Source organism: Motacilla alba, chromosome 2 (assembly GCF_015832195.1).
Source record: "Motacilla alba alba isolate MOTALB_02 chromosome 2, Motacilla_alba_V1.0_pri, whole genome shotgun sequence".
Taxonomy (NCBI): Eukaryota; Metazoa; Chordata; class Aves; order Passeriformes; family Motacillidae; genus Motacilla; species Motacilla alba.
The window spans coordinates 128168337-128180864 of record NC_052017.1 but is presented as its reverse complement, the minus strand read 5'-3'; the positions used below and the strand labels follow the sequence as shown (position 1 = coordinate 128180864).

Below are 12528 nucleotides of genomic sequence, written 5' to 3'. Positions count from 1 at the left end.
TGGAAAATTTCTGCCTAATTGCTCCGGGCATCACCTGGTCTAATTGTAATTGGCTGGGGAAGGATTGCAGAGCTGCTACTCTGCAATGTTTACTTCATCCTGGCTGCAGGGAGAATTCCTTTAAGATGTGATTAATGAAACAGAGAGTGGATAAGATGGAAGAAAAACAATGCCCCTGACTTTTCGTATTGCACGAGGCAGTTACGTTGAAGCACTCGTGTGCTTTGCGACAGCACTGGCCTTATGGTTTGTCTCTTCTCGTGCCGGTGTCTTGGGCAGGCACCAGACTTGCAGAAGTGTTGACCGGCAAAGAGTGCAAAAGGGCTGAACAGATCAGGACTGCACCAATCTCCATCAATCTGGGGGGTTGTTTTTGTCCCTGAGAAGGACTCAGTTCATATATTTCAGTGATCGACCTGCTGTTATCCCTTGTAAGTAAGTACCCAGAGGCTAAAAAGGCTGCATCTCTCCCCAGCTTTAAAAACAGTTAAGAAAGTGTTTCTCTCACAGAGAGAGTGAGTGAAGTTCATGAGGAATGATGGCATTCCCTGAGGAGCAACAACGCCACATCCTGTGGGTGTGTAGTGCAGAATGGGACCTGGAGAGTTAATTGGCCAGTTGGAAAACCAGAGTAGGCTCAGAAGAGACACTACAAAGGAAAACACACGTGCAAGTTCCCCAAGTACAAGCACTTCATGCCATGGTGGGACAACTCTTCTGGATGGCTTTAGGGAAGAGATATATTGTGTGCCTCTGGGGAGACGTGTTTTCTTTGTCTGTCCTGAATTTTATGAAGAGGATATGAAAGATGACATCTAGCAATTCCTAATCTTACAGTAACTACAACTAAACACAAAGGCTTTTCTGACTTTGGTTTGTTTCTTCTGTCTTCACTTTCTGCTGTGATATATGTTAAACATTTGGGTGAGATGTTAGAGCCTGCAGTTCTGCTGCAATCACTCGCCATAAATCTCTTCTGGTCCTGCAGTGGACAGGTTTTGCTTTTTTACTCAGCAGTGACAAATTACAGACAACTTACAGAGAGCTATGCAAACCTGAGGTCCATAGTACTCCAACCACCCACTCACCTTCATGGTTTCCAGCATGTTTCAAAACCAAGCAGCTACAGTTGGGTATGCCAACAGGAAAGGTATTTTGCAAAGTGCTGCCCCTGCCACAAACCCTACTGGATAGAGATGTAGTTACATTTTGTGCAGTAAGTACTACAAGCCCTCTGCACAACCTACACAGAGGGATGTGGCACTTTGTGCTTTTTGGGATTATCACTCAGCAGCGGAGGCCCAGAGCCTGATGAGTAAGAGATGGTGAGGTGAAGATGCAGGACCTGGGGCCAGTTTAGCTGCTGCCAAGCACTGAAATACACGTGAAGGAAAATCAGAGCATATTTTTGCTCAATTCTGCCCTCGGTAGATCTGCATAATTTTCATGTACGTTGATGAGTACCTATTACTTTGTGAAAAGCTCTGGGCTTTTAAAACTTGAGATTGGCTCAGGAGGTCCCTGAAAACCCTCATGAAAGACACAGGACTGCAATAAAGTCAAAGGGGAAGCAAAGCAAGGAGATTTCAATTGCAGTGTTGACAAGAGATGTTTCCTGCACATCAGTGTTCCCTTCAATAAAGGTACATTGTCAGTTAAAGATTTGCTTGCCTGTAGCATGGGAAAAAAAATATTCCCCCTGTTTAAAGCCAAAGTTGTTCAGACTTTCTAGGATAAGAACTTGTCCTATTAGATTCAGGGACCAGGAGATTGTAAATATAAATGTAAATTTAAAATGTAAATATAAAAGAAAGGTGTAGGACCTCATTATAGTTAATCCAGAGTCTGGATAATTGGGAGCTGACTACAGGGTTTGTGTATACGTATTTAAAAGTTGTGGTAGCCCTAGCAAGTAGTTCTGCCACAGTTTCTCACTCTTCCTTTGCTAATGAAGAAGTATGTTGTTACAAGTTTCAACAGGTTTGGATTTCTTGCCTTCTGGCAAAATTTCTTCTGCCAATCAGCTATGAGTCTATAAAAATGTAAGGACCAGACCCTGGGTTTGTGGCATGTACACTATATAGTGATTGTTCCTGTGCACAGTGTCAACACTGTGTGACTTTGTGCAGACTTTGCGTGTTCGGGTGCATCTTTGCCAACATCCAGCTGCAGTAACACTGAATTCATAGTTGGATGTCTTTTCAAGCCCTTGGTAGTAAAATATTGAAGCAGAAGTGAGAGAGAGATGGTTATGCAGTTCTGGAGACTGGCTACAGTCACTTGGAGGCTGACAGAGAATAACAGATTTGTTAATATCGGAGCTTTAAAAACAAAGAAACAAACAAAACCCAAACAAAGCCCCTAGAATAATATTCCTACTTCTAAAAAATTTCAAAATAACATTCAGATATTTTATTCCAGAGAAATGTTTTGTCCAGCAGGGGGTTAAGTGTGTTTTGCAGACAGAGAACAGATACATAATACATTTACAGAATTTCATGCATTAAATAAACTTAGATAAATTTTAAATCGTCATTAATTTTGATAACATTTGAATTAAAAGCTCTCTGAGGCTAAATGACATGTATTATTTATTTTTGTTCCACTTTCCTGTTTTCATCATGCAAGAACCAAAAGTGTTTATTTTACTGGCAATGTTAAAACAATCACATGATTTTGAGTAAGTCTTTTGAGATTGTTTGCAAGTTTTTCTCTTCTGCATGTCTACTTTCCCCCAGCTGGGGGCTGGCTGTTGTATGGAAAGTCCAGCCACGTCACGGAAAAGCCCTGTCTCTGATCAGATGGGCTTAATATAAACCAGGTTTGCTGAGAAAGAATTAAAGAGGCAGTCCCAAAGCAGGGGAGGATTTACTTCGGCAGAGCTGCTCAGTGTGTCACAGCCCAGCGAGAGACAAGGGCAGGGAACAAAGGACTGCGCTGGCTGCGGGAGCCTGGCACAAGTAAGAGTGGATTTGGACCCAGTCTTTTCCTGGAGGTGCTGGAGACCCAGGCAGCTAAATGCAGTATGGGGTGGCAAAACCAGTTTGAACTTGGAGCACAGTGTGTGACAGGGACTCGTTTGGCTTTTTTTAATGAGGGATGGCAATTTGTTAGAGGCTAAATTGTAAAATGTCTCTGTTTGTCATGGTTTTGTGAGTGACTGCTTGTTGCAGGTTGTGAGTTACTCTCTGTTGTTTGACTGCATCAGATCTGGCTTTTTTCATCTGGTCTTTTCAATGGGCATACTGCAAGGAAAAAGTGCATTTTAGAATTCAACCGCAGTAAATATTTAATTTTGTTTGTGAAGAAGCCTTTGCTTAGTGTGTGATTTCTTCTTTAGATGTACTTCTTGCTGACAAAGTTACTGTGACCAGGACCATGTAAATGATCTCCTTTTGCCCCAAAGTACTGCACATCACAGAGAAAATATTGTGTATTCTGTAGTAAATCCAGACAGTGCTTTTTTTATATATTTGTCCAAGGTCCTGCTGGGAATTTATTCACAGAAGTTTTCAGACAGTTTTGTATGAAGAAGAATAACAATTTGTACATGTTGCTTTACTGTTCTTTTTATTGTTCATGACCTATTATTGAGGTTTGAAAGTGGTTGGGTGAATTTTATGGACAATTTTCCTATTTATTGATATGGAGGAGAGAGCTAAGAAACACCATATATAGGGCAAAAAAGAAAAATGTCTAAATAATGGTCACTTTGGGAGCTGGAATGCATCAAAGTAACTTTCCTAAAAATGGTAGGTATTGGCCTGTGAGAATGACCTCACTCTTCTCTGCCTCCAAGCAAGGCAAAATAGAGTTTGCTGAGTCAAATGTAATTAAGAGCTATGCTTATGTAAGAAGAGTGAACCTATCTAATTAATTGTGCAGTAATGAAGTTATTGATTTAATATCTATAAATTAATGAGCCTTTTCTCCCAGTTGTATCTCCTATAGAAGCTATGATTTGTACCTCCTCAGAAAAGCTGTTGGATTTCACTACATTCTCTCTCTTACCAGCCAAAAAGTCACTGTCTGGGGCAGAATAATTCTTTGTTTACCTGGCCACAGACAAGACCCAAATCCACCCCATCACAGCAAGACTTGCTTGCATGACTTTTTGTACCAGGGTTGTCTCAAGAGTGCAGTGAATTATGACTTATTGCTTTCCCAAAAGTTTCAGCTAGCTCTTAGCTGAGTCAATGAGAAAGATGCTGTACACCCAGCTGCACCAGCAGTTGGAGGCAACTGAGACCAGGGTGCCAAAAGGAGGTGAACATTGCCTGTACCACAGGCAGTCTCTCGGCAGGGCTGCAGCTGCTGTGTAGCACTGGTGTGGTGAGCCCTGTCCCCTCCTTCCCCTCCTGGGACACAGCAATGCCTCCTTCTTTCCAGGACTGGGCTGCACCCAGCACAGCCATGAGACAGTAAAGGCTAAAAAAGATAGGATTCAGCATGTGAGGGTGGTATGATCCCTGGGAAACAGGCTCTGTCTCACTAGCTAATAACTAAAATATTTATTTGTGCATCACCAAGTACACTAGAGTGCAGAAAAACTAATTTTTCTTTTCTCACATATTAGGTCCCTACAGAGGAGCATGACGTGGCCCCTTGAAAGTAAAAGAGCATTTCTAAATATTTTGTGGGTAACATTTGTGATTTCCCTGTTTTTCACTAGGGGTTAAAAATGACTCTCAACAATGTTACCATGCGTCGCACCCACAACAGCAGTCTGCACCAGCAGCAGCAGCGATGGAGCATCCCTGCTGATGGAAAGAATCTGCTGGTCCAGAAAGACTCCAATGAGTACAACCCACAGAAGCGATACACCATCAGTCCTGATGAATATTACAGAAGGAGCTGGTCCTCGGAGTCATCCGACTCCGTCATCTCCTCCGAGTCTGGCAGCAGCTGCTACCGGGTGGTGCTGATCGGGGAGCACGGCGTGGGGAAGTCCTCGCTAGCCAACATCTTTGCAGGGGTGCACGACAGCATTGACAGTGACTGTGAGGTGCTGGGAGGTAGGTAATTATGTCCTGGGGTGTTGGTGTTTGCTTGCAGTCAGCTCGGCCTGTAGTAACTGGCACAGAAAAAGAGAGAGGCTGTTTAATGTAAACCAGAGGTAACAAGTGTTTGGGTCTGATTATCAAAACTGATTGAACTCAAGCACCTTCTTTAAGAAAACAAGAAAGCAAAGTTAGATGAGTAAGATACTCTCCAACAATGATTGAAAGCCACTGAAAGAGAGCAATTCACATTCCCATGCTAATTCATTCCAAAATACCTGTTGGAAAATGCCTCATTCCTACCTGTGATGATGCTACACAAGAGTCTGCTTCAGCTTGCATACTGGTCCAACATTTGTGTCACCACTGGCATCACAGGGCTGACTCCAGCTTTCCTTGTGGGAGAGAAAGCAGCTGAAGGCCCTCATGATTTACAAGAATTAAATACTTTAAAATCATATGCACAGAAAAAGTCACTTGCAAAGTATTTGCTATTAGAAGTCATTTCAGCCTTTCTGTATAAAGACATTGCTTTAGTACAAGCTGTATGGACTTTGAGTAAAATATATGAAATTTTGAGTAAAAACCTTGTTTCATGTTATTTGCACCGCATGGGCTCCTCCAGGAGGAAAAAATATGTAGGTCCCTCAACAGAGTAGGAAAACTCCTGTTGCCTGTTGCCCAATGGGGAAAAGACACAAGCTGTAGGGTTCTCGGTTTCCCCCTTTTTTCTCCCCTTGCTTTGTTTAGGATTGTAAAGTGTTCTTTAATCCCAAAGATCAGACCATGCAGAAGGTGAAGCTGTAGCACCAAGTCCTGAGCTATACTGTGTGCAAGACGTTGATGTGGAAGGGTTGTGCTGCCACCGAAATCTACTGTATCTCCAAGGATGCAGTCGCTGTTGCTTTCAGGGGACATGCAGTTTGCTGCTGGGTTTTATTTGTCACTGTGCAGGGCTTTCTTTGTCTCTCCCTTTTGTCTCCTGCCTGTATTCCCTTGGTGTGATGGTGCCAGTGCTGATATGGACTCATATACCACAGAGAATTTCTGGGCTTCTCTTCCAGCCTTCAGTGGGGCATAGGCAGGACAGCTTCTTTTTTTGTGTGTTTAACTCCCAGTTAGGGGAAGTTTTGCCCGGGATTTCAAAAAGCCCGGTATCAGGAAGGTTGGACTCACATTTTCTGTACTTGCTGTCTCAGACTGGGGACACAGAGAACTGTGCCTTTGTGGGATTTGAAATTCACTGATTTAGGTGTGCTCTGCCTTCTGCTTCTGCCATCAACTTTTTCCATAGTTCTACCAGCTCCTTCACCCTGGAGTGTCTCTGATAAAAGTTTTCCTAGTGCTAAACGACTGAAGTAGAGTAGGATCCTTGGACAAGCCATCAGGAAGTGCAGCTTATTTACTTTGCACACCCCTGTCAGGCAGTTTTCTCTTCCCTGTGGTTTCCTCTTTCCATCACACTCCCAGCTGCATTGCTTGGAGTATGGCAGTGACAGATTTTCAAGGCCAGCTCTGAAGAGATAATTGCAAGTCTTGCTGTTGTTATCTCTCTTTTTTTAATTGAAAACAGCTTTGAAAACAGCATGAAATGAACTCATTTCAGTGTGTTTTATATTCTATGGAAGTTCCTTAGGACTGACCAAGGTGCAAATCAGTGCTGAATATGACTATTTAGGCATAGTGTTTTCAAGGAGTGTGATTATGCATTTGTAGCTTCTCCATATGTAATGCAGTGCAGAAGGAGTCTTCTGGATTTTGTCCTCTGGTGTTCATGGAGCTTGTTCTTACACAGATGCTCGGTCACTTGCAGGAACTATTTACTTTAGCTTTACAAACTGGAACTTTAGCTTACACACTGGAAGTTTAATTACAAGAGAGGATAGTTTCAGGGTAGCCAGCTTACAGAGGAGTACAGCTGCTTTTATGGAGAGGCTTTGCTACTGACTGGAAGATGAAGCTAACTCATGAACACAAGCCTCATACTCTTGGGACCTCAAGGGAAACCACTCCTAGTGATTAGCTCTGTCTTTTTAGTCTTGACATTTTAAGCACGGGCCCCATTAGACTTTATTTTTAATGTGTAATATTTTTGGCCTATTCTTTTACTGGGATGTAGGTCCCTAGCTCTGAGGAAAGGCTCTGATTACGATTTAGGGAAAAGTTCACTTCATCAGCGCACAGCAGAAGTCTTATGAGGCACAGGTTAGACACAACCCTATCTACAAGTGTGGATGGGACAGATCCATTAAATGCTGCAGTACCTTAAGACTGGCTTTTTTTTTCACTTCACTAGTGTGAGATTAGAAATGGGTCCAAACCTCTCACTGCTCATCCTAATGTCCTCAGCTTCGGGGAGAAGAAAGATTGGTATTTGAAGCAGATTTCACAGAAAGGGTTGATCAAAATTCAGAGTGGCAACACCCCCCTTAGATCTAGGCAGAATTTTGCCACATGGCATTTATAATCTAGGTATGATTTTTTATGGCTGCAGTACAAAATAAGTGACCTGTGCTTTTTTCATTTTTCTGCTATTTGACATCAAAGGTGATGTGGGAAACTATGTAATGGGACAGCACGTGCAACTGAAGTCTCAGTCTCTCTCAAACTCAACTGCTGTTGTCTCACAACACCCTGTCCTCCTCACTTGGTGGGCTGTTTGCTGTATTGCTCTCAGCTGCAGTGACTGTTCACCCGTAAATTGTCCGCGCTAAAGCGAAAGCAAATATTTTCCATTACTCAGCCTTGCTGGACTCTGCTGCTCCCATGGGGCAAATGTTCAGCCTTTGGTTATTTCTTCCACTGGTTCTATTTTCTCTCTCCCACATAAGATAAAGAGACTATCAGCCAAAATAATGAATATTTTGTTTCCTGATCTTTCATCTATCATGGAAAGTAAGGCAACCAATAATGAACAGAATGCAGATTCAGTGCGGATGGAAGTGAGGAAAGAACTGGATGTGAGCCGGCCTAAAATTTGGCTCAATAACTCTGTGAACAAATCCCCCACATTCAACAACTTGGATCTTTTAATGTATATGATGAAACACAATAATATATCACCAACCTTTCTGCTTTTCTTTCCAGAAGACACGTATGAAAGAACTCTGATGGTGGACGGGGAAAGTGCGACGGTTATACTGCTCGACATGTGGGATAATAAGGTACTTTAATTTGTTCTAGTCAAATGCTGACAGGAACGTGTATATGAATAACAGCTGATATAAAAAGCAGGTTTCCTTTGTGAAAGAAAATAGGTGTTTCCATACAGCAGAATCAGGGAAGATATGGGATTAACCCATCAAGGCAAGCATGCCTAATGGCTCTGCACTGTGAGCCTGAGAAGTGCAAGTCTTCATTTTTTTTAAATGATAAAACAAAACATTCAAGCTTTCTTTCCAGACCATTTTCATTCCAGCCTAAAGCCAGCACAATAAATTATCTGGGGCAGTTTTTTGCCCTTCTTCGTGGTGAAGTATTCATACCATCACCACATTGGAATTACTTGTAGTATAACTGTGATTCAAACCATACCCATTACAGTTTACAGCAGGAATGCATTTGGATTCTCTAATGTTTTACTTTCTAAGTAAAATCTGCTCTGGGCATAACGATGTCTGACCATTTAATTTGAACAGCGGGAGGGAGAATGGATTCGAGACCACTGCATGCAAGTGGGAGACGCCTACTTGATCGTCTACTCCATCACAGACCGAGCAAGCTTTGAGAAGGCCTCTGAACTCAGAATACAGCTCCGCAGGGCACGCCAGAAAGAAGATATCCCCATTATTTTGGTTGGCAACAAAAGCGACCTTGTCAGGTGCCGTGAAGTTTCAGTGGCAGGTAAGGAAATTATGAGCATAAACCTGAGATAAACATTAAAAGTCATCTAGTAGCTTTTGGACAAACTGCAGTGCTCTGGCTGAGGGAGTACATTGTGGTCAGGACTAGGCAATAAAAGAGTAATAAAATAAAAGAGGACTGGAACAGAGGGCAGAGGAGTGGGAAGGGTCTGCCAGGTCCTTAAGCCTTCCTTGGTAATACTGTTATATGTCAGATAATCCCTTTTCTATATTTATTAAATACCATCATAAATGGGATATCTTCCCTTCCAGCTCCTAGTGTAAGACCACTGCAATATGTGATTTCTCTGGTAGCTGGAAACCCTTTGTATTCCCAATGCATGTTTATGCATAACAAGTTTAGCCCCTTTTATCCTGCTGCCAAAAATTCTCTTCTTTATAACCAGTTCTCTGTCCTCCCTGGTGAATTAAAATTCCCTCTCAATCTTTGTTTTGCTAGTCTGGGCAGGAATTGTGCAGCCTTTCAGAAGAGGTCTCCTTACTGCCTTGCTTTGGGATGCTAAATCAGCCTTCCCTTGGCTGCACACAAATGCATAACCACTAAGCCATAAATAGGAATGGAGAGACTGTTGGGAACACTGCTGCTGGCTCTCAACATCTGCAGCCAGTAAAATATCTTCTTGGAGGGTCTTCCCTGAGGCTGAGGTGACACACTGTAATACACAGCCATGTTCTTGTCTTGGCCCATCAGAAACATGGGTTCTTCTCCCCAGCATTTTTTTCTCTCTGCAGCTGTTCTGCTCTTCTGTGTCCCAGTTGAGCTAGACTTTTTTTGCTTGCTCTGTGGATGTGTGAAGTTTCTCTGTCACAGCTGCCCCAAGTGAAGAGCTTGAACTGAGGGGTTCATAGGGAGCCCGGGGTTGCCTTCTCATTCCTCTTTGCCCAGCTTGAAAGTTCTTTAGAAAGATGGCAGGTGAATCCATGTCACTTTAATGGCCCTGGCAATGAATTCACAGTAAGCCAGAAATTTGCTTGTGTGAAATACAGCTGTCAGGTTTAGCTTAGGCTCTTGTAATTGAGAATAAGAACTATGATTTCAGATGGACCCCTAAAGTCACAGACACCCTTTGTTAAGGGTTTCGTACATGTGTCTGTTCTCACTGAAATTTCCACTGTTCCAAGGCTGTGGTGTACACCCATGGCCCATGAAGGAGGAACATGCTCTGCCTCCAGTCCTGTGCTGTATGCCTGGAGTGCCATCATCACCCTTCCGTGCAGCTTGAGGGAGTCTGCATTGCAGAGGCCAGGTGGTGTTGAGGCATTGCTGGCCTCCCAGCCTTCAGTGTCTCAGTGGCTCAAGTCCATCATTCTGTGCTACCTTCACAGCCAGCAGTGCGGGCTGGGCTTTACTGGGAGGGGATTTACCCTCCCCCATACACCCCCCCCCTTCCTCTGGGAAGCAGCTGTGACACAGGGCAGATGGATCCTGGGCTAGCAGGCAGCATCAGGTGATTAAAGATTTAGCTGTGCCTATATCAGGCTTGAGGAATTCCCCGGTGGCTCTGACTCCCCCGCACATGGCAGCTTGTCCCTGCTCCCCCTGCCCCCCGGCCTTGTGACCCCTTGTAACGTGTCCCCCTTGGGATTTTGCAGAGGGGCGAGCCTGCGCCGTCGTGTTTGACTGCAAGTTCATCGAGACCTCAGCAGCTGTGCAGCACAACGTGAAAGAGCTCTTCGAGGGCATCGTGCGGCAAGTGCGGCTCCGCAGGGACAGCAAGGAAAAGAACGAGAAGCGACTGGCGCTACAGAAACGGAGAGAGAGCATCCCCAAGAAAGCCAGGCGGTTCTGGGGCAAAATAGTTGCCAAGAACAACAAGAACATGGCCTTCAAACTCAAGTCCAAGTCTTGCCATGACCTATCAGTACTTTAAGAAGACTGGACTCTGCCAGAGCTTGTGGCATTTTGCGGACATTATCTAACTTTGTCATAGGACAATCAATCAATCTATATTAGATTGGGCTATCAGTGACTTAGGTTCACAGTTGTGATTGTGATGATATGTGCTGGCATAAGAACAGCACAGTGCATGGAAATAGCTCTTCCCTTTCTTTTTTTCTGATTTTTTTTTATTTTTTTCGTCAGTAGTTGTAAAAGAAAAGCATAGACCAGAATGACCCAAAGTTATGCTGGGAACTGTTCTGGAATACACCTGTTCTTTCTCCTCTCACCTTTGGATAATAGTGTAAAAACCTCAAACGCCATAACTTGGGAAGTGAATACTACTGTTTTTACTCTTTCTCCTTGCTATTAATACTTCTTTTTTAAAACTGTGTAAAGAATTGAGGAACTGACTGGAGATTGGTCCCTTGTCAGTTGGCTGGTCAGGCTTGAGCACCCACAGCTGAAAAAAAAAGTATTTTTGTAGAATAACCACAAAGACACCTGTTTGGTATTTTTTTCTTTATTTCGAGGATTAGTTTCAGTGAGTTTACACATCTCTTACTTTGAAAATATTTAAAGGAAAAATCCTACAGTAAAACAAATTTCCTCTCATGTTTTCATATTATGGGACTGTTTAAAAATCATAGTAAAAGTAAAATTAAAGTGCAAGTTGTATCAAAGTGCATCAAGTGCAGGATGCCAAACCTTTAAAAATCACCTGAGCTTTTTTATGCCACCACATGGACTTCTTGTATCCATCCTTGGCCTTTATACCAGAGCTATGCTGTATTTATTGTTGTGCAAAATAACAAGCATTTTAATGTCGAGGGGAAATGTATTTATTACCAATTTTCTTATGATAATAATATTAATTTTATTACTGTTTTCTATCTAATATCTTTTTTCAGATATGCAAGTTTTTATTTACATGCCTTGTAATAAAATAAATAAAATATATGACTGCCTTTGAGCCTCAGTAGAAAATCCCTAAGAATGTTTTCAAGTACAGAAAAGATTGTGCATGCTGGGCAAGTTTGCTGCTTGAGAAGTGCAGTGAGGATTCCTTACATCTCTGAACACAGGCTGCATAGCAACCTAGGATCTCGAGGCAGGAAGCACCAGGAGCCTCAAAGATGAGTGCACAATATCCCTCACATAAAAATGGAGTTGTGGTGGCAGAGTTAAAAATAAATCACTTCTAGCAAAGGTGTTTGGCTTTTAGCCTAGAAACACTTTAGAAATGTAGATGAGTACTGTTACCCCAGTTTTGGAGATGAAGAGAAGTGAAATGCTACATTCAAGGGCAGAAAGCAGGTAGCTGGCATGGGGTGCCCTAATCCTCACTTGCTGTTGGGCATATTGTGCTATTTTCCTCTGGGCTATGCTGGTCAGAGGTACAGTCATTACATTTTTGGCCACGTGACTCAGAAAAGCCAAATCTCCAGCCTGGCAGCTCATCTTCCCAGATGATGAAGGTAAAAATGTGCAACACTAACAAGGTGAAACTTGGATTCCCCATTCTGGGCTGCACGGTTTTCACGTACCAAATGCTCTGGACAGGAATGAGCATGCTGAGTGTTTGCCCACAATTTCCTCTGCTGAGGAGATGACTTCTAGCAGTTCTCTAGGGGTAAAACATATCATTACAGAATGACTCAATGCTTGTGTGGTATTAAGATCGCCCTGGAAGGAAATTTCTGATCTAGAATAAAGTGTTGACAAGAACAGGAAAAAACCTTTTGAAAGAAGCACAGAGAAGATCCGTGTTGCTGCATTTTGGATG

At 42.9% G+C, this 12528-nt stretch overlaps 1 protein-coding gene across 1 annotated transcript; it reads left to right on the top strand.

Annotated features, from left to right (window-relative positions):
- The first annotated feature begins 2807 nt into the window (after nt 1–2807).
- On the top strand, nt 2808–11702 carry GEM (GTP binding protein overexpressed in skeletal muscle). Its single transcript, XM_038129488.1, has 5 exons — nt 2808–2960; nt 4673–5015; nt 8088–8164; nt 8639–8843; nt 10457–11702. Exons 2-5 carry the CDS (start codon nt 4682–4684, stop codon nt 10732–10734), a joined length of 894 nt encoding a protein of 297 aa, XP_037985416.1. The 5' UTR covers nt 2808–2960; nt 4673–4681; the 3' UTR covers nt 10735–11702.
- The last annotated feature ends 826 nt before the right edge of the window (nt 11703–12528 follow it).